Consider the following 20,879-nt stretch of genomic DNA (forward strand, 5'->3'; position numbering starts at 1 on the left):
CAACACCTGCCCTATTCCTGGTTTATATGGGAGTCAGGATATCCTGGATCAAAATACAACCTGACATCTTATATTCATCTAGCACAGCCTTCCTCAACCTGGGGCGCTCCAGATGTGTTGGACTGCATCTCCCAGAATGCCCCAGCCAACTGGCTGGGGCATTCTGGGAGTTGTAGTCCAACACATCTGGCGCGCCCCAGGTTGAGGAAGGCTGAAGCATGTCAGCTATCCAGATTGTCAGAATAAGTACTCACATGTGTGAATTACTCTTAAGGGAGGGAGGGACAGTGAAGAGTATTATGAAGTTGCATCTCAGAGACAACTAAAACCATAACGTACAGCTCTATCTGATGCATAGTTATTCAGAAGGCTCTATATTTTGCATAATCAAGGGATTGTTGCTTTGATGTCTGTATTTGAAGAATCTATGGCTCTTAGAACTTATTTAGCAAAACACATTTCACAACACTTTCAGCATTTGAACAGATTGTATATAGGCGTCATGAATGGATACATACATGGATATTTGGTCTGCTTTTGTTCAAATTTCTGCACAATTTCCTCTTTTTAGAATGATATATATCTATATATCTCATATATATATATCAATTGAAAGCAATATTTTAAATCTCGTAGTTATGTTATATTTTTCTTTCCTTTTTTCATGGTTTTGTCACAACAAAAAAATCAAAAACCCCAATATTGGAATATATTTATTTTAAAACACAGGCACAGAAGCACAGTTTCGGCCCTCACCCTGCCACCCCTCCCGTCAGGGGGGTCACATTGCCCTTGAGGTCACGGAGGCCAAGGCTATACAGGAACCCATGTGACATTGAGGAAATCGGGGTCATTTGGGGTCAACCGTCTCCAAGAGACATCCGGGACCTTCTTGTCTCAGCAGAAGGTCCCTCCTCTTGCCCATGCGCACCCAGGCCTTAGCTCGTTGAGACTTCCCCCGCCAGCTTCCATCAGTAACGCACATGCGCGACACGTTTTGCACATGCGCACAGCGAGCTAGAGGCAACCAGCAGGCAAGCACAAGTCTTTGTTTCCTCTTACGCATGTGCACTGTGCCGTTACCGGAGGAACGCCCCTCCTCTCCTTTAAAGCTCCACCAGGAACTCAAGCGCCCACTTTCGTTTCTCGATTGGTCTCAAGGGGCCGGCGGTTACGCGGGGAGCGTGCGCACAACGGCAACAGGGAACGTGCGCGGCAGGGGGGCGCGCGTGAGGCGCAGGCGCAGAGCGAAGCCCCGCCCTCCACCAGGGACTCATTGTGCAGCAACCGGATTGACTCCTCCTCGTCCGCGCGGGCCGGCGGGATCCGTACTGCCCTTCCCCCACCACACACGCTCTCACAAGCAAGTGCGCGCCCGATACAGAGACCGACACCGTCTTACGGCGGAGGGGGAGGGCGTGAGACCGTTCGCGTCGCGGCCCTCAACGCCAACATCACCACTCCCCCCTCCCTCTTCTATCTCCTCTCTCTCTCTCTCTCCCGCGCGCTCACTTTCTTCTATCGTTCCCTCCTCCCTCTCCCCCCCCCCGCCCTTCCGCGAGCTGGAGAGTTTCCTCGCGGCCTCCACGCTCAAGCGCTGCCTCTTGATTGGCTCAAGTGCTCGAGACTTTTAACTTCTTTCCTTCCCTCCCTTCCTCGGCGCGCGAGCCCGCGGAGGGTTCTAGGCGGCCAATAGGAGCGCGCGTCGCCTCGTTCATCGGCACCAAGTCGGGTCGAGGCCTACGTTACGGGCGCTTCTTTTCTCTCTCTCTCTCTCTCACTTGAGCGCGGGGCGGGAGGTGACCGTGGTGCGCGCGCGTTTCAACACCCCTCCCCCTTTCCCGAGTGTTTAACCCTCCCCGTTTCCGCGACGGCCTGCCTGCCAGTTTCCCCTTCCGGGCCAGCAAGAGCGCGCGGCGGCGGTGGTGGTCTTCGGCGGCTTAATCCGGGACTGCCTCACACCTTGACGGCCGCTGCCGGGTGACCGGTTAGTGCCCTATTCCCTACCTCTTTCCTCCCCCCACCCTCTTTTTTTTAATTATTATTACGGCACAAAAGAGGCGCGCGAGCGGACGGACCAGGACAAGGCGGGCGGGGAGGCTTCTCTCTTTCTCTCGCCCAACGGCCTTGCGCGCGTGCTGAGGGGGGTTGTTGAGCCTGCGGCGTTCGGCCCCTTTTCGCCGCTGCCGCCGCCAGCACGACCGCCATGTTGAAGCAGCCGCTGCCGCCGCCCTCCCCACAGCCCGGCTCTCCCGGCTCGGGGCCTCCGCCGCCGACCACGCCGACGCCACCTCCCCCAGCCAGCGCTGCCGCCGTTTCACGCAAAGCCAACGCGCCCCCTACTAGCCCCAACGGGAGCCTCAGCCCCGGCGCCGCGGCAGGAGCCCGAGCCGCCACGGTGGCTCCCCCCGGGAGTGGAGGAGGAGGAGGCCCCCCTGGAGGAAGCGGCACCAGGTACACTTTTTTAAAAAAGAGAGAGAGACTCTACATCCGGGGAACTGGGGGCGGGTGGATTGCGTGGAAAAAAGAGGGAAATAAGGGGCTTCGTGCACGCGCGCACGCGCGCTCCCTCTCGAAAGGGTTGAAAAGAGGACTTGGCCGGGCAGAGCGGGAGGGAGGGGTGCGCGCGCGCGCGTGTGTGTGTGTGTGTGAGAGAGAGAGAGAGAGAGAGGCTCTGATAAGCAGAGTTCATTCGCTCGGCCGCTGATTGGACGTCACTCTGCCCAATGTGCGCCCCTCCCGAGGACGGGAGAGGAGAAACGCTGCTGGCTTCATGGAGGTCTGGCTAACCTATCCCGGTCAGAATGTGGGGCTAAGAATGGATCATATGCTTTTGGTTTGTCATTTCCTTTACCCTCGTGGGTGATTTCCCAATCCTTAGCACAGTTATTTAACTCTGGGACTTCTGAAGAAATGAGGTTGGGAGTTGTGCTGTAACAGTCCATTTAAAGCTGATTTTCTTAGTCATAGGTCCGGTTGTAGAGTCCTGCTTTGGGAGAGCTGCTGCCCCGTAAAGTGGCCTAGAAATATTTTAAATACATTTCAATATAACAATCCAAGTTAGTAATATATGTGCAATAGGGGCTCTCCAGCCCTCTTTGAACATAACAATGTGAGAACTTTCTAGGGTGAATGGTTGGTCCCATTGTGCTTTATTAAGGCACTTCCTTTTATCAGTGCTTCTATTTGAATAATGGAAACTGATACACTGTTGTCCAGAAATGATACTTAGGGTAATGATCATAATAGGTTCTTTTTAAGATGGTTAACAATTAAAAACTGACAGGCTTGTTCCTATCTCTTCTCTACTAATATTCAGATCATGTGGCATTTAACACATCCATGTTTACATTTATAACAAACTGAAGAGTATATCCATTATGAAAAAGATCAGGTTTAGAATAATGCTTCCAAGCCATAGTTAGTCACGTCATTTTTAGAAAGTTGAACTATGAGATGTGTAGGAGTTTGTCAGCTTTGAATGTTTTGTCATGGTTTCAAGAGCAGGACAGGAGTTTTTGTGACTATTCTAGTCTTGGTAGAAAACAAGGTATGTGAGTCAGGGCTATAGGAGCACAGAACATGATTCAACATAAATTCCTTTTGCTCACTTGGTTCAAATGCCACCTAATCATCTCCATTTGAGTGATTTTCCTTTAAGCCTTCCTAGGCTGCAGTTTGGTGAGTTGTGAGAAATTTGTTTTTGAATTTCGGTGAAATTAGGCTGATTTATTCATCCATGGGGGCAATATGAACTCCCACTCCTCTGCTGCATGGTATTGCGTGCTGAGGGTGGTGGTTCTTGCAATATATACACCAGTGTTTCAGAGGAAGTTTCATCCAGTAGTATGGAAAAAGAGTTCTGCTTCATTAGCTGATCTAGACAGTCCCTATTTTGTTCTTGCTTTATTGAAATACTGGCTTCCAGTTACTGTATCATCCCTGGTTATAGAACTAATATAAATAAACTATTTTTAATGAGTGGTGATGCACCAAAGGTGACCTATCAATTTGAAAAAAATGTTTATATTTGGGGGTAGGGCATCACATCACTTTCCTGTGAGTTACCCTTGTGCCTGATTCATTTTCAGGGGCCAGAGCACAGGCAAAGGACCTCCGCAGTCTCCCGTAAGTACCGAAAGCTAAGTCTCCCAGGGCCACAAGACCATTTTTTGTACATTGGGGTTTGTAACCTGTGTGATATGCATACCTGTGACATCTAAGTCCTCAATAGTCATGCTGTGTCGATTCTCAGGGTGTCTAAATGCTTCTGTCTCAAAGCTGCAACTCCTCTGGCTATGAATGCATCTCAAAAACAAGAGTTTGGGTTCTTGATATTTGGTAAAAGACCATCTTGGCCAGGGCACACCAAACCTAAAAAGGGATATTAGAGTTGGGAAAAGTGCAGAAAGGGCAACTAAAGTGATTAAGGGGATGGAGCATCTCCCCTATGAGGGAAGGTTATAACTACTGGGATTGTTTAGTTTGGAAAAAAGGAGGCTAAGGGGAGAGATGATAGAGGTGTACAAAATTATGCATGGTGTGGAGAATATGGATAGGGAGACAATTTTCTCCCTTTCTCAAAATACTAGAACCTGGGGTCATCCCATGAAGCAAATTGGTGGGAGAGTCAGAACAAATAAAAGGAAGTACTTCTACACACAGCGCAATTACGGAAGTCATGGCCACCAATTTGGATAGCTTTAAAAAAAGGTTGGATAAATTCCTGGAGGAAAAGGCTATCAGTGGCTACTAGCACTGATGGTTGTGTGCCATCTCCACTATTCGAGGCAGTAAGCCTGTGTGCACCAATTGCTGGGGAACATGGGTGGGAGGATGCTGTTGCACCATGTCCTGCTTTGTGGGTCCCTGGTCGGCCAATGTGTGAACAGAGTGCTGGACTAGATGGATCGTTGGTCTTTATTTATTTATTTATTGCATTTTTATGCCGCCCAACAGCCAAAGCTCCCTGTGAGGGGAAGATGGCTGTGACTCCTCCAGCTCTGCATTGGAAGGCATTAAGCCTCTGAGTCTGGAGGTTTACAGCCATCCATACAGGACTTTACACATCTCCCACATAGTTGCACATTAGAGGTCAAGGTGGGAAAGTTCCAAGTGGCATAACACTAGAGATGTAAAATCCAGCATGGCATTTCTTATGTTCTAATTCCCAGTCTGTTGGCTGTGCCTCTGTCTGCATTATATTTCTTTTCTTTTTCACCTTCCCAGGCTGGTGGTAGGGTGATTTAACTCTCTGATTAAAAAAAAACCAATGCCTTATAGTGAATTTAGCTGGTTTTCTGTAGCGTTTCAGAGCAGTATTGTTTGGTACAAAAAGGGCCACTCATAATTGGGTAGCCATGGAAAGTACCTTTTCTGAACTTGCAAGTTCTCTAGCACTGTTACAGTCTTGTTGCTGGAATGCACAAGTTTTATTTAGAAGTAGAAACTGGAAGTGTATCAGCAAAAGAAAAATCTGCAAGCCGTGCACTTTGTGGCTATTGTGGCAGGATTATTTGGGAGTTTGTAACAGTGTAGACACTACCCATCTAGAAGGTAACAATGTGCCTTTTCTACTTCAGGCCCTCTGACCAAAATGGATGAGAGGCAACTGATACCATTTCCCAGTGCCCTGGTCAAGATTTCTAAATACAGATGCCTATGAAGGAAATTCTTTAGTTAGAAACCAAATGTTTTCACACTTCTGTTAGGCCTCGGCTTATTAGAATTGTTACATCACCCTTTCTGGATTTCTGCAACTGCATACCTTGCAGCGGCAAAGAGCAGCAGATGTTTATAAACTTTCTCATGAGCCTTGTCTTTCTTTCCTTTCTATTTGTCATCAGGTATTTGAGGGTGTCTATAACAATTCCCGAATGCTGCACTTCTTGACAGCAGTTGTGGTGAGTCTCCTAGTTAAGAAAGGTGTAGGATTTGAAGGGTACCTATGCAGACGAATGATTCTGCAGTAGGGGCTGTTCCTTATGGAACTTCCTCCAGTCCTATCACTTAGCATGGGAAGTTTTTCAGAATAAGTACCTGCTGAGCTTTACTGTTAACAGAATGCTCTCTGCGCATTTCTTTTCCATCAGTTTTACTTTTCCTAAGGGTACTTTGAGATGGAAGGCCTTGTAAATACAGGGCATTAATATTTGCAAGCCACACAGACCATGCAGATCTCTATAGTAACTGCTGCTAGCCCAGACTTGATGATGATGATATTTATTTGTATCCCGCCTCTTGCCCAATACTGGGCCTCAAGGCGGCCTTACAAAGTTTAAAACATACATTGAAAAGGAAAAAAGAAAAAACACCTTTAAAATACACAACAAAATTACAAGTCAATTAACATAGATGGAGGAACAGATTATTCTCTAAATAAATGATTAGCATGGGTCATACAGTTTAAACTAGTAGCTATAATGCCAAGCCTGCATACTCTAAGATACATTTTCCATTTTTATCTGGTGTTGCAATACATGGAGAAAGCTGCTGTCTGGATATTTGGGGAAAGGGGCAGAGCTTTAGTTTACAATTTGAAATGTCCCTTTATCCTTTCTTAGTGTTACTTCCATCTTGTTCTTTTGCCAGGGTTCCACATGTGATGTGAAAGTGAAAAATGGAAACACTTTTGAAGGGATTTTTAAAACCCTGAGCTCCAAGGTGAGTGCTTGGTTCGCTGACTGGTTTTCCTAGGGTATTAAGAAGCAGGTCGGAGTAGAAAAGCATTGGTTTGTTGGTTTAACTTTAGAATGAAATCCATTGGCGAAGGTGTCCCATTCCCCACCACCAAAAAAAACCCTGTTCAGGCAGCCTAGTAGTTTGATCAGGCAAAGATGAGACCGGGTAATGGATAGTGCTCAGTGGACTAGTGAGATGGTGTAATATGGGTGTGCTTCAAGTTTTAGCTGCTTCTGGTTGGGTAGAGATGTGTGGCATGTATTAACAGGGATTGTTTCTGCAGTTTGAGCTTGCTGTGGATGCTGTGCACAGGAAGATGTCTGACCAGTCAGTGGGGCCCAGGAGGGAAGATATTGTGGACACCATGATTTTCAAGCCTGCCGATGTGATGTTGGTGCATTTCCACAATGTTGATTTTAACTACGCCACCAAAGGTAATGCAGCCTCAAGATGCCAAACTTGAAGTACTAGGACATGACCTGGACTGGGGAGAAAATTTGGTGTACTTTCTGCTCTGTTCTGTGTCCTAGATAAGTTCACAGATTCTGCCATCGCCATGAATTCCAAGGTGAATGGAGAGCACAAAGAGAAGGTGCTACAACGCTGGGACGGAGGAGATAGCAACAGTGATGATTATGACTTGGAATCTGATATGGTAAATGTCTTGATCCGGGTTGAGGCCACAAAAGAGGATTGCTTGGGGAGTGGTGTTTTGTTCTTATGGCAAAGGCTTCACCATTTTTTTAAAGGTTGCTGTATCTGTCATTTCAGTCTAATGGCTGGGACCCAAATGAGATGTTCAAGTTCAATGAGGAAAATTACGGTGTGAAGACCACCTATGATAGCAGCCTCTCCTCATATACGTAAGTTAACATTTCGGTCATGTGGGTATAAGAGGGGACGGCACGTGATGTTGATGGTAGGGCTATCCAGGAAATGTCATTCCGGAAGATATAGAGTAGTGTGCCAAAGTAGAAGAGAAAGTCCCAAGTTGGTCCATCTGTCTCCCCTTTAATTAGTTACTACAAGTAGTAAAACTGTAACTAGCTGGTAGAAAGCAATGAGCAAGGGAAGAGTGATGGACTGATTGCACAACCTGTTCTGGTCTTGACCTTTTGAAGCCCTAAACCAAAAGTGCAGGCCACAGGAGCCCCCAAGACTCCCCACCCCCCCAATGGAGGAAAAGTGTTGGTTCCTGCCATAAAGGCATCCTTTCTAGAGCATCCCCAGAACGTTCTAGGAGGCAATGGTCTTAAGGCGCCTGCTTGCTTCGTAGGAAAGGCGTCCATGGCAGAGTATTCCTAGAGTGTTTTCCCTCTTTTTTTTTCTGAAACGGTTCCAGGTAATAGTGCGAGTTGTCTGGATTAGAGGAGGAAGAAGGGCTAGGGGATATTCCTGGATAGTTTGAGAACTGAGATTTCTGGGAGGAATATTTGTTCTGATCAAAGCAGATGTCAAGCCTCTGAAATGCTCTTGGGCAGGAATTGGATTTGAGTGAGTGGGGTGTGTGCATTACCACACTTGTGCGCCTCGTCACCATCAGGCATCCGATGAGGCTCTTGGGAGTTGCAAAGGTTGTGCACCCCTGTCCTAAAACGGTTGAGGCTATCAGGCCTCTCCCCTTCTTTGTATTTTTGTTGGTTAGAGTTCTAGAAGAACTGTGAAAATGTTATTCCCCATCCTAGGATGGTGGAATGGGAGTTGCGATCCATTGTGCAGCATGGATCCCAAAAGTGTCAGCTGGTGTCTAGGTTTCCTCCAGGCCCTAGACTGTATTGCACAGAAGTGCCGGGCTCTTTCCCCAGTGCTCACTTCTTACCCCACTGTCCAGCTTGTTCTTGGCTAAATATAAGTTGTCATTTGAGGGATTAAGTGGTCTCCTTCTTCGCAGCCACCTTTTTTATTACCTTTGATTTTTGTACAACAAACAAAACTTTCAGGTGGTGCACTCTTGAATTGCGTTACGTAAAAATGTGAAGGCCTGGGAAAAAACCTGTTTTTTTCCCCCCAAGAACCGTTTTGGGTTAGGAAATATTGAACAGCTTTGGATTGTAAAATATTTTCTTTGAATTTGAGACAAAATTATTTATATATGGTTGCCCAGCTTTTACTCCCCTCAAATGATTTCTAAACTATGTAATAAGAATGCTTTTATAGAAAGACTGTAAAGCAATGTAAAATACTTAAAAATATTGAAGTCATTGGGGAATAACGGTTTTTAATCCTCTGTGTAAGATTTCCAGTGTAGATAGTTAATTCATTGCCTTATTAAAATTATTAATCTAAAGTGTATTTTACTGATAGATGCCTCAGTTTCCCAACATCTGAGTAGAGTCACCATTGTGCCGTTTCGGCAGTTTGGCCTTTGTTCTGTTGAGTCCTGTGTTTCTGACGCTGTAGCAGTCATTTAATGTGGATCTAATCTATTCAGACAAAAGTTTTAAGACGCAATGATAATTTTATAAACAAACTAAGTTATACATAAAATAACTTCATGAACAGAAAGGCTGCTTTATGTTCCTAAAATAGCTCTCCTCAACCTAGTGCCCTCTGGTTGTTTTCGATTATAGTAGTCATCTGGTTGGGGAAGGCTGTTTTAAAACAACCAAGTGACTTAAATTTGTAAAGTGCACTAAATTTCCCCAAAATTTATTCCCCCCCCCCCCCCGGAAAAATCCTGGGAAAACATGTTTTTTTCCATGGCCTCCAAATTTCCAGAAATTTTACATCTCTAGTGTTATGTCTCTTGGAACTTTCCCACCTTGACCTCTAATGTGCAACTATGTGGGAGATGTGTAAAGTCCTGTATGGATGGCTGTAAACCTCCAAACTCAGAGGCTGAAAGCCTTCCAATGCAGAGCTGGAGGAGTGACAGCCATCTTCCCCTCCATGGTCCTCTTGCTCTGCATTTTAGCTAGATGGACATTTTTGCCCATCTAGCTAAGCTGTTGGGGAGGGAAAGAGACTGGGGGAAGGGAGAGAGACTGGGGACGCCTCTCAATACAGTGTAAGCTGGCCTCTCCATTCCCCTCCCGGGAAGTAGAGGCAACCGGTGTGATGTTCTCTGCACTGGCTGCAAGAGGGAAGAGGTGGTGGACAGGGAGCTCAGATTCCTGGGTATGAGCAGTCTCTCTGACCTTGGATCCAGGCATCCAAACTATCCTGTAACCTTCCAGACTCTGTCCATGGGCCATAGGATTGCTCTCTAAATCTTTACTGACACAGCAACGTAATCAGGAAAGCTATAACTACATTTTTATTTTCGCCCTTATTAAATTGACTGTACATATTTTTTTACTGAAGAAAACTTTTTTCCCTTCATGAGTTAAAATTAATTACTGCAAGCTTGCTTGTGTGGAAAGTAGGCTTTGCTGGAGTTAGACCTGCATCTAAAACACACAGGCCCTTAGAAGACCAGACAATGACCTTGAACAGCTGGAATGTCTTTCTCCAAAGTAGGGTGAAGTGTTTTGCCATTTTCTGTTTCTTGTAGGACAGCAGGTTCATGTTTCTGAGGTATTGGTAGTGTGTGTCTACTTTATCTCCTTATTCCTTTTCACGGTTCCTTCTGTGCATCGCAGGGTCCCTCTTGAAAAGGATAACTCCGAGGAATTCCGGCAGCGAGAGGCCAGGGCTGCCCAACTGGCTCGGGAGATTGAGTCAAGCCCCCAGTACCGACTGCGCATCGCCATGGAAAATGATGATGGGCGCACAGAAGAGGAGAAGCACAGCTCTGTGCAAAGACAGGTGTCGGGAAGGGACAGCCCCAGTCTGGTATCCAGGTAAGAAGGTGTATTGGTCAGAAGAGTGAAAATATGTACTTAAATGCATCTTAAGGCAGCCAATGGAGTCCTGTCTCTGAGCGCTCCCTCAGTCTGAAATTCTAGAGGATGGTCACACAAGAGAGGCCATTTCTATAGAGGGCCCCTAGTTATGGACTGCTCTTTCGCGAGGCTCACTTGGTGCATACATTGCTAACTTTTCGGTTTCAGGCGCTTTTTTATTTGCCCAGGCTTTTCAAGATTTTATTCTAATGTTAAGAGGATTAAAATGTTACAAGGGTCGTTGACGTATAGATAAGATCTTTTAGGCCGTTTCTCATTGGAATGTTTTTTTTAAGCTCTAAGTGATTGCTCTCATGTATTTGCATATTAATTATTTGCAAGTTCTAGCAGCAAGATGCCGTCACTAGCCTAGGGCAGGCAGGGTTTTCATTTGCTGCTGATTTACACTGCATATGTTGGGAGGAAAGAATAACGTCAAAGTCCACTTTCTAAAAGTTACTACTTGAAAACGTGCCCGTTCCCTATGCCTGGGGCTGCCAATCCATTCCATGGCTGAAGTCCACTTTCCTTCCTTGCTTTGACCACAAGCAAGTCCCTGGGAACTTCTGTGCCACCATATTTTCTGTTTTTTGCAGAGAGGGCAAGTACATACCACTTCCCCAACGTGTCAGAGAAAATCCACGAGGAGGCGTACGCTGCAGCAGCTCTCGGGGTGGACGGCCAGGCCTGGGCTCCTTACCACCCCGTGGGAGTACACATCATTCAGAAAGCAACGCTGGCTCCATTCCAGAGCAACGAGGCATCAATGGAGGTGAGGCTGGACATCTCAAGCCTGGGAATAGGGATATTTGAGTAGGTTGATGCAGTCACTTTTATGGGACAAAAATGGGTAGGTCTAATTAGTTAATGGATTAACTTACCTATGTCAAGTGGATGTGGAATCTCCCCTGTACTGGGTTTGAGAACAAGGTTTTTGATATTCAGTTAGCCTTTTTAATGTTTGGCCATGGCTTTCCCGTCGAGGTTTCCAGGATAGTCCTGGGTTATGGTGAATGAACGATGGAATTTCCATCTCTTGCCAGCAAGGAAAAGCTGCAGATAGCAAAGGACCGTTTGGTGTGCCTGCATGGTCTCTGTTAATCCACTCCTGTGGTTGTGTTCTTTTAGGTCCATCGAGAATGTCTCCAAAGTCTCAGCGACCCATCCGGGGGGCCAAGAGCATGTCTTCCCCTTCCAGCCGCACCATGGAAGTCCCAGCTGCATCTCCTACAGGTAGACCACGCAGCGGAATTAATGGGTCATTTTCTGTATTCCACATGGTTGAATTAAAGAAGCTGTGCTATGTGCATTCAGGCTGACATCTAACAGCTTTGCTCTTCCCATACAGTGGGCCGTGTCTATGCTCCACGTTCCCCGAAGTCTGCCTCAACTGTGCCAGGCTCTTCCCAGGATCCCCCAGTGGGATCAGCAGTCCCTGCTGCTCCTGCATCGCCCTCTGAATCGAGGCCTATCATGGAGTCTAGCGCTTCCCCAACTCCACCTTCCCCCAAGGTCCCGGCTTCTGCCCCTGTAGCTGCTGTTGAAGGTAAGGACATGAAGCTTGTCTGATCTAGTACCAGTCAGCAAGGAATGGAACTAGGCATCCTCCCCTCAGGTTGTTGTCCAGAGGACAGAGCATCTCCCATTTCTCTTCTCTGATTAAGGTCATAGGAAGAGGCCACACTCTCTCCCTTCATTTCAGGCCCCTCTGTCCCATTCCTTGTGAGAAATCCAGGGGAATGTAGCTTAACAGGTTTTCTCCTCCCCTTCCCTTTCCCTCTCCTTCTAGTTAAAGAGGTACCGAGTTCTGCCACTAAAGAGCCGAGCAGGACCTTGGAGGTTATGGGGCCCTCAGACTTGGTCAAACAAGCAAGCAAAGGTTTGTGTCTTTCATGGTTTTAGAGCTATGCTTGCTACTCATTTGAAACTTCTTCAGAAATTAATCCTCTGATTCCCAGCTTCTTGAGAAGTTTCTGTTTGGACGGGTTGTGTTGGTGACTTTTGCTTTTCTGTCTTGAGTAAAGACCAATACAAACCTTAATAAGGAAAGAAGTCTTAACAGGTTTCATGCAGCACAGCCTGGACTATGGCTCATTTTGCAAGTGCTTTTTAAAATTTGGGAGTTACGGTTCTAAACTTTGGGTTACATAATAGTACTGACACTCTCCCTGTTCTTAGGCCTTCAGAATGAGCAGAAGAGGAATCAGCTAGAGGAGCTGCGCAAGTTTGGAGCCCAGTTTAAGGTGAGGGCGTGTTCTCCTTATCCCCCACTCAGTATGCTTTGGTGGTGGGGAGGGGAGGTCCTGTGTGTTTCTGGCTGCAGTCGCTCACCCCGTGTCCTTTTGTCTCCAAGCTGCAGCCCAGCACCTCCCCAGAGGCAGCACTTGACTCTTTCCGGCCCAAAGAGCCGCTCGAAGGGAAGGCAAAGGAAAAGCCCCCTGAGGCCTTGGTTGGGGCTACGTGTGAGGTGGCTGACGAGTCCCCCAAGCCGAACCTAGAGCTAGCTGAAGGCAGTAGCAAGGAGGAGAAAGGACCCTGCGAAGGCATGGAACGGCAGACCCAAACGGCTAGCCCTCTGGGCAAAGGTGACACGGATGACAAGGAGGATGGCCCTGTTTCAGAGTGAGTCAGTGGTGGGAACCAGTAAAAGAGCAGATGCTTTATGTATGTTGTGGGTTTCTATCTCATTTCTCTTGTAATTGTCTCCAGGCAGGTGAAGAAGTCAACACTGAACCCTAATGCAAAGGAATTCAACCCCTCAAAGACTCTCCTGTCTGTGGTATGTAAATGGGAAACTACCACTGGGGCTATTGGGGCTGCAAGCAGGATGTGCCCATTCAGGGGCATCCTACACTGCGTTTGAACATTTTCATAGTTGCTTTTTTCTGTCCAGAACAAGTCAACCAGTACACCGACATCACCAGGACCACGCACCCACTCTACACCCTCCATCCCAGTGATTACACCAGGGCAAAGCGGCATGTACAGCACGCAGTACATTTCTTACATCCCACAGATCCATATGAGCCCAGCTGTGCAGGTGAGCAGTGGGGGATTGGTGTGTGAACGATTCTACCCTTGTACAGAAGGGTGAGCTGCACCATCTGGTTCTTTCCAAATGATGATGGGGTGGGGGAGGCAGGGCAGGTAATGTTAGAGCTCATTGGCTTGCCTGTTTCCTGCAGGCACCTCAGATGTATCCCTACCCTGTTTCCAGTTCTGTGCCTGGGCAGCAGGGCAAGTATCGAGGAGCTAAAGGTGAGTGGGTGCTTGTTAGAGGGTTGATGAAGAAGCCATGGGGATCTTTGGCTGGGTTGTAGCTTGGGGGGAGTATGGGCAGAGACTGGCTTTCCTACCTGAATTATTTTTCCCCCCTTCCTACACAGGCTCTCTGCCCCCGCAGCGTTCAGACCAGCACCAACCAACCTCAGCTCCTCCCATTATGCAGGCTGCAGCAGCCGCAGGACCCCCTCTGGTGGCTGCTACTCCATACTCCTCATATATCTCCTACAACCCCCAGCAGTTCACCGGACAACCCACCATGATGCAGCCGATGGCCCATTACCCCTCGCAGGTGGGTATGGTAAGTGCTTCAGTGGGGAACAGGGACGTGGTGTGTGCGCATGCTTTCTGATTCGCATTCTTTTCTCCAGCCCGTCTTTGCCCCCATGCTGCAGAGCAATCCGCGCATGATGACGTCGGGCAACCACCCTCAGGCCATTGTCTCGTCGTCTGCTGCCCAGTATCCCCAAGCAGAACAGCCGACGCCCCAGGCTTTGTATGGTGAGTTTGTACTGAACCTCGAGACCTGTCCATCGTGAGCTTCCCTTCCCCCACCCCACCCCACCCCACCCGCCGTTCGCGTTGTTGACTGCTGCTTGCCGCTTCTCTCCCCAGCCACAGTGCATCAGTCGTATCCCCACCATGCCACACAGCTGCATCCGCATCAGCCTCAACCAGCTACCACGCCCACGGGCAACCAACAGCAAGCGCAACACGCCGCCCCCAGCCCTGTGCAGGTACCAGAGGGAGGAGGGAGCACGTGGTGGGGGCTACTAGTGCGGGGGAAGCATTTGATGCTTGTCTGGCTCTTGCACCCTGCACAGTTTGGTCTTGCATTTGACATTGGTGTGACCTTCAGGCTCTGATCAGGGAAGGGACTCCTGCATTAGGCAGGCGAAAAGCTTCTACCTCCCGCCCCAGCTCTTAGAGCTGCTACCTGAGGGATGAAGTGTCAAGGATAGACTGTTGTGTGCTTATTTGCTCTTTTAGCCATTTGAGGACCTCCTAGCAGTAGGACAAGGTGGTATTTGCATCCATGTCTGACTTTGAGTATTAATGCAGGGGCAGATTTCAACAGCACCCACATGTTAGGCAGATGGGAGGAGAATGGATGGGATCCATTTTGGGCTTGCCAAATAGCCATGGTTATCTTTCCTTCCAGTTAATCAAAATTAATAAGATGGATTTTTCACTATATAATCTGCCCCCTGTGTTGGGGATCTAAGCCGTTTGGCCTAACCTTAAGCGATAAATCAATTATGGAAAGGATTAGGAAATCCTTTCTCCGCATGTATTAGGTTTTCATTTTGGAGAGGAGAAAAAAACAGCAAGGATAAACTTAATTCAGGAAGGTAGGGCATCTCCACCACCATCGCACACATATATGCTCTTTCTGGTTTAGATGTTCCCTAAAACATGTGCTCCATAGAATGCCTAACCTTTGTACCAAGGAGAAAGCGAAAGAAAGAGGCTTCAGGGTAGCTATTATGAAAATCTTTGGTAGTTCAACTGTGGTCTTTGTGCTTTCCGCCCTAGCACCAGGCTGGACAGCCACCTCATTTGGCCAGTGCCCAGCAGCAGCAGAACCTGTACCACACAGCCACGCTGACGGCTACACCACCCTCCATCACACCCGGACCCAGTGCTCAGTCTCCACAGAGCAGTTTCCCCCAGCAGGCAGTCTATGCCATCCATGCCCACCAGCAGCTGCAGCACGGCTACACCAACATGGCCCACGTCACCCAGGTGAGTGTGCTTTGCCTCTGGAAAGGGTAGTCCTGATTATGCTGACATGAGCATCTCCGTTTAAATTAGAGTTCCACAAACTGGGGAGTGGATATAGCGAAAGGTTCTTTAAAGCATTCTATTTTGGGGGCATGAGAATTGAAGTTTAAGGGTAGTCGATTTTGTAAAGTTCAAGAAAATGGCTTCCACAGTGTATAAAATAGTAAAATGTAACCCATGAGCAGAGTGTCTTGTGGTACGTTCAAGATTAATCTATTACGGCCTATGTTTTTGTGGACAGGAGTCCACTTCATCAGATGCATAAAGAGTTAGCTATAAACGGCAGGTGAGTTTTCGAGAGGAAAAATTAAACAGTGAGGGCAGAAGAAAACAAATTTCAAAAAAAGTTAAAGCTGTGATAATTATATTAAAGCTTTAATGTGTGTAAAATACCTAGTCACCATTCACAAAGCAATGTTGATAATAACACAAACACTTTCAACCCTACCATAAAGCTGAGCCTAAACCACTCCATGCAGCAGGATCGCTTTCTGGACGCTACTGTTCAGCTACCCTGTCGTGCTATCCTCTTCCAGCCTGAGAGCCAAATTCAGTTTAGAGGCTGAATTCCAATGGTGGGTGGGGTCAAAATACCACCATATCTTAGCTTAAACTTCTTACAAAACAACAAGCTGGGTAATCATCAAATGGTACTGGGGGGGAGGGGGGAGGCCAGGGAGAGGGGCATGGCCTTATGGGATACCCTGTCAGGCTGGATTTGGCCTGCAGGCCTGAGACCCCTGGACAACACAATTGACATAAGCACTGCCTTATATCAGAAACCTACTGACAGCTACACATATCTGCATGCTTCTAACTTCCACCCATAAAATACGACAAGACTTCATCTGTTTCAACTCATCAGCACAGACTCACAACTTAAGTATTACACCAGGCATTTCTTAAGATAATACCCACTCAATAAAGTGAAAAACCAGATCATCCAGGAATAATCTGCTATAGAACAGACCCAGAAGAGAAAGTGACCTTTTCTAGGTAGAATGCAAAAGGGCATTGCTGGCAGACGCTAACATATCACATTGGAAAATGAGCAGGTGAAATAACCTTTGATGTTATGGCTGAAGCTATTAGGCCCTGTAATAGCATTGCCAGGATAGATATGAGGACAGAGTTGGTATCTGGATTTGTTGCAGGATCTGGTCCCTGTGTTTATGTGTCTTCTGGATGGGCTGGGAGCTCAACGTGACACATGGTGTTCAGTTAGTTTCTATAGCAGGGATGGGGAATGTGTGGCTTCCAGGTGATGTTGGACTGCAACTCCCATCAGCCCTAGCCAGCAGACAGTGAGTGATGCTGGGAGTTGCAGTTCAGCATCTGGAGTGCCATGTGTTCCCCATGCCTCTACATAAAAGAATAGATGGACTCCTCTAACCTGAGAGTAATATTCAGGAACCAGTGGGAGAACATTTCAGTTTTACAGGGCACTTTTACTGACTATTGGCTACTTCTGAACAGCTTGAGACTCCAGCATGAAACTGCTGAATTTCAACTGATCAAGAACTTGAATTGCATCACCTATATCCTGAATTGGGATATATTAAATCCAATATCAAGATTTGTTTAACACAGTTTTGTGAATGGTCATTGTAATTACTTTACATATATTTAAGCTTTTATATAGGAAAACACTTCATGCATCTGATGAAGTGGGCTCTTCTAGTACATGAAAACGTATGCAACACTAAGTGCCACAAATCTGTTACAGAACAACACAGCTAGCCCCCTGGCAATTGTAAAAAATGAGGGAGGGAGGTAGCACTAAACATGCCACCTTCTGAGATTGTGCTGAGAAACTCTGTTGTTGTTGAAACTGGTGAAAGGAGCCCTGGAGGAAATCAAGCATGATACCGGCCTTACTCAGAGGTGGCTTAGAACTGGTGGCTTAGAACTGGCAATCAAAAGACTCAAATTCTGTAGATGGAATAATTTCCCTTATACATTGAATCTCTTTTCATCCCACCCCCAAATGTAATGTTATGGGAGAACAAGGGCTCTTATGCTTGGAAAGAGACAGCGGAGATACAACTGAGAGGTGAAGCCATCGAAACTTGCTGAGTGAAGCCTTAGCGCTTGACTTCATTCTTGCCCCCCCAGTTATTGGAAACTCCACGAGTGCTGCCTTTGTTAAGTATTTGCACACACATCCCAACACTTTGCTGTGGGGGGTGGGGGGCAGGAAGGATGCTCCACATTACTGGATGGTTAGTAATTTGGCCTTTAAAAAAAGGCGGCAGCAGCAGCTTGAAGTTTTAGGAGCTTCATTTCTACAACAGCACTAGAGCTTCTGTGCTCCTGTCAGTGCGGTACTTACTTTTCTGCACTTTCAAAGCGCAGCAGCCAGCACTGAATTCAGAACTGAACCATGCTTGATGAAGCAATGTGTGTTCATATTGCTCTACTGAAATAATACACCAGTCAAAGCCCCCAGGCTCTTTCGGGGCTGCCTCTGGTTTTGCCTCTGCTCTCCAGCCACCCTGCATTTCTGCCAAATGGGCGATTTCACTTTTCTTGCAGTGGTGCTTCAGAGCAGAAGGGAAGGAGGCTGGGGTGGCCATAGAAAACGTAAGGCTGATGTCCCAGTCCGGTCCCCTCCCCACACCCAGGAACACCCACCCTTTCCCCCATCTCTCCCTCCATGTATTGAGCAGGGAGAGGTAGCCAGCGTGGTTTTCTCAGCACTGGTTGGGGAGTGCAGTTCCCAGGCTAAGATGTCGGAGCCAGGAAAAAGGACAATCCTAGGGCCCTGGGGGCGCTGCCTAGGGGCCATGAGATTGCTCCCTTAGCCTATTTGTTAATTATCATCTGGTGATTAACAAGGACTATGAACTGCAGCAAATTTTGGGACTGGGACAAAAGCTTTAATGAAGTTTAGATAACACTTCAGCTGCTTTAGCTAAGCTAGTTGCCAAGTATAAATAATCTCCCCCACACTTTGAAGAATTGGGCTTCTCTTGGCGACCTGGTCAGTTGGTAAAATGCTGTGTCACCTATTCCTTATTAAAACACTGTGTTGTGGATGGGCTGAAATGGCTTTTGTCTTCTCCACAGGCCCATGTCCAGACTGGAATTGCAGCTGCCCCACCACCTCACCCTGGGGCTCCACAGGTCATGCTGCTGCACCCCTCGCAGACCCATGGCGGACCCCCCCAAGGAGGTGTACCCCAGAGTGGTGTGCCCACCCTCTCAGCCTCCACGCCCTCCCCCTACACTTATATAGGGCACCACCAAGGTGAGTCAAGGCAGGGAGTTGAGAAAAGGAGGGACTTGTGGGTAGACTCTCTGTGCCTTGAGGGCTGTGGAAGAGCCCAGAGATTTGTGGTCTTGGGCACAGATGATTGTACATTTGCTGAGGTTTTGTCCCTGTGAGATGACGGGAGGGGGGTGGTGGTTCTGGACTGTGTGTGCCTTCATGATCTTCACTGCCTCTTTCCTCTCTTTCCAGTTCAGTCTCATCCCTCCCAGCAACTTCCATTCCACACCCCTGGGAACTGATGTCCACGCTTCTCCCTGTGACCTGAGAACCCCAGTCAGCCTTGGCTCTGTTGCTGGCCCCAAGTCTGGGCCAGCCTTCATGCCCATGGCAGAGGCCCCTGGAGGGGTGCAGTCTGGCCCGGCCCCCCCTCGCCAAGCACCTTCCTTTCCGTTGGTTTAGTGAAGCCCGCACGGGGCGCTGTCAGCCAGCGGGACGGAGCAGGGCCCCTTCCCCTTGCCCGGAGAAGGGCAGGGTTTCTTTTCTGTTATTTATGACTCCATTCGGGCTCTTAGAGCAAATGCCACTTTCCCACATTAACTTGACAAGGACATGACCAGATGGACAAACCTTGACTTTTTATTAAGTAAAAATATTTAAAAAGTTAAAAAAAAAACCAATAAAATTTTAAACTAACTAATGTTGGGCTTGGGGTGACTGTGTGTGGGAGGGAGGGCCAATTTCTAAGCAGTAATTCTTGTTCGTGGTTCTGCGGAGTGGGGGTGGGGGCTTCAAGCACTTCCCCAAACTTGTAGCTCATCCAGACACGAGGGACACGTTTGCAAGGATGGGCAATTAAAACTCCCTGTTTGTCCAGTTCAGAGGCGGCATTGCTTTGTTTACCCCCCCTCCCTCTGGAAATAGTGGATCACCAAGATGGGGGGTGGGGGGCAGCAACGGAACAAACATCTACGCAAGTGGTCCTGAAGTGTTGGGGCCTCACTACACACCATTTTTTAACTGAACAATAAATTTGTAATTGTTGCTTTTATTGGAATCAACGTATTATGTTAAATTCTAAGGACTTTGGGGTTGGACAACTGTATGTTGGTCCCTTAGCTGAATGCCATATATCGGGTTCAGCTCTTACCCCTAGCACAGGCTTGGCAGGAGCCTCTTATTTTTGTCTCTTCAAAAGTTGTTACTGAGAGGCAGCAAGAAGCTAGTACTATGGTGGTACTGCTGTCACAATCCTTAAACATTTTATTGGACAGGCCATTTAAAATCCTAATTATATGCCCCAATTACGATGAATGCAGGTTCAATTCTATAGGTTGGGCCATGAGTTTTTTCTTGTGCTGCCGTAGGTCTTCAGCTTTTTTTATCTGGCAGCCTACTTAAATTCCAGACTGATCTTTACTGTGACCATGTTCATTGGTAAGAAATGAGGAGCAGGGATTGGGGTTGGTATGGGAGCCGTAGTCTGAACATACGGCTGGAGTGTTAAAGAGCTGCTAGACCTAGAGCACGTAGGGCCGTGGTCTTGGAGATTAAGGAGCAGCGCAGGACAAAAATACTAAGTATAGAATTGACATACACTTATTTGGCAACTGAAATAAAGATCTAGCAATTCTTTCTGTGATCATTTTATCTTTATCAGCCACATCTATGAAACTGAGGTTGGCGTGCATAATTACGTAGGCCAAAATTTGAGCATTAAACATTTATCAAAAATGGTGTTAAATTAATGGTGTAGCACACGTTGTAATAGTTGTGTATGTTCTTCAAATTTGGTTTTCTGGGAATCTTTGCTTTAAAAAAAAAATTGCCTTTATGGTTGTCTGCAAAGCCGAAAGTATTTGTAGGCAATGCATAATGAAATAAGGCTGCTGGAGAAGAAAAGGGAGCGAAAAAGTTTTCTGTGGTGCAGTTCACTGCCCTGCATAGCTACTTTCAGCAAGCAACTTGATATTGATAAGTTTTCCATATCTACTGAGCTCTAGATGTAGTCTTGGACTACAATTCCATAATCCAAAAATTGGCCATGCTCATTGGGGCTGATGGGAGGTATACTCCGAAACAGCAGGAGGGCACTG

The 20,879-nt window shown here is 47.3% G+C and overlaps 1 protein-coding gene across 6 annotated transcripts; it reads left to right on the forward strand.

Moving 5' to 3' along the window:
* Positions 1-1,669: 1,669 nt before the first annotated feature.
* ATXN2L (ataxin 2 like) lies at positions 1,670-19,832 on the forward strand. 6 transcript variants are annotated; one of them, XM_063137793.1, is made up of 23 exons: positions 1,670-1,987; positions 4,092-4,128; positions 5,847-5,903; positions 6,592-6,663; positions 6,965-7,115; positions 7,212-7,354; positions 7,453-7,544; positions 10,263-10,463; positions 11,102-11,277; positions 11,634-11,738; positions 11,854-12,051; positions 12,295-12,384; positions 12,684-12,748; positions 12,859-13,127; positions 13,215-13,284; positions 13,399-13,545; positions 13,691-13,763; positions 13,892-14,088; positions 14,159-14,288; positions 14,403-14,524; positions 15,324-15,533; positions 18,642-18,822; positions 19,036-19,832. In XM_063137793.1, exons 3-23 carry the CDS (start codon positions 5,877-5,879, stop codon positions 19,083-19,085), a joined length of 2,769 nt encoding a protein of 922 aa, XP_062993863.1. In that variant the 5' UTR covers positions 1,670-1,987; positions 4,092-4,128; positions 5,847-5,876; the 3' UTR covers positions 19,086-19,832. The 6 variants fall into 6 exon arrangements, with proteins under 6 accessions (XP_062993863.1, XP_062993858.1, XP_062993860.1 ...); XM_063137788.1 differs by lacking the exon at positions 1,670-1,987 and adding an exon at positions 2,168-2,454; XM_063137790.1 differs by lacking the exon at positions 1,670-1,987 and adding an exon at positions 2,168-2,454 and having other exon boundaries at positions 13,700-13,763.
* The last annotated feature ends 1,047 nt before the right edge of the window (positions 19,833-20,879 follow it).

This window comes from Elgaria multicarinata, chromosome 11 (genome assembly GCF_023053635.1).
Source record: "Elgaria multicarinata webbii isolate HBS135686 ecotype San Diego chromosome 11, rElgMul1.1.pri, whole genome shotgun sequence".
In the NCBI taxonomy this organism is placed as follows: Eukaryota; Metazoa; Chordata; class Lepidosauria; order Squamata; family Anguidae; genus Elgaria; species Elgaria multicarinata.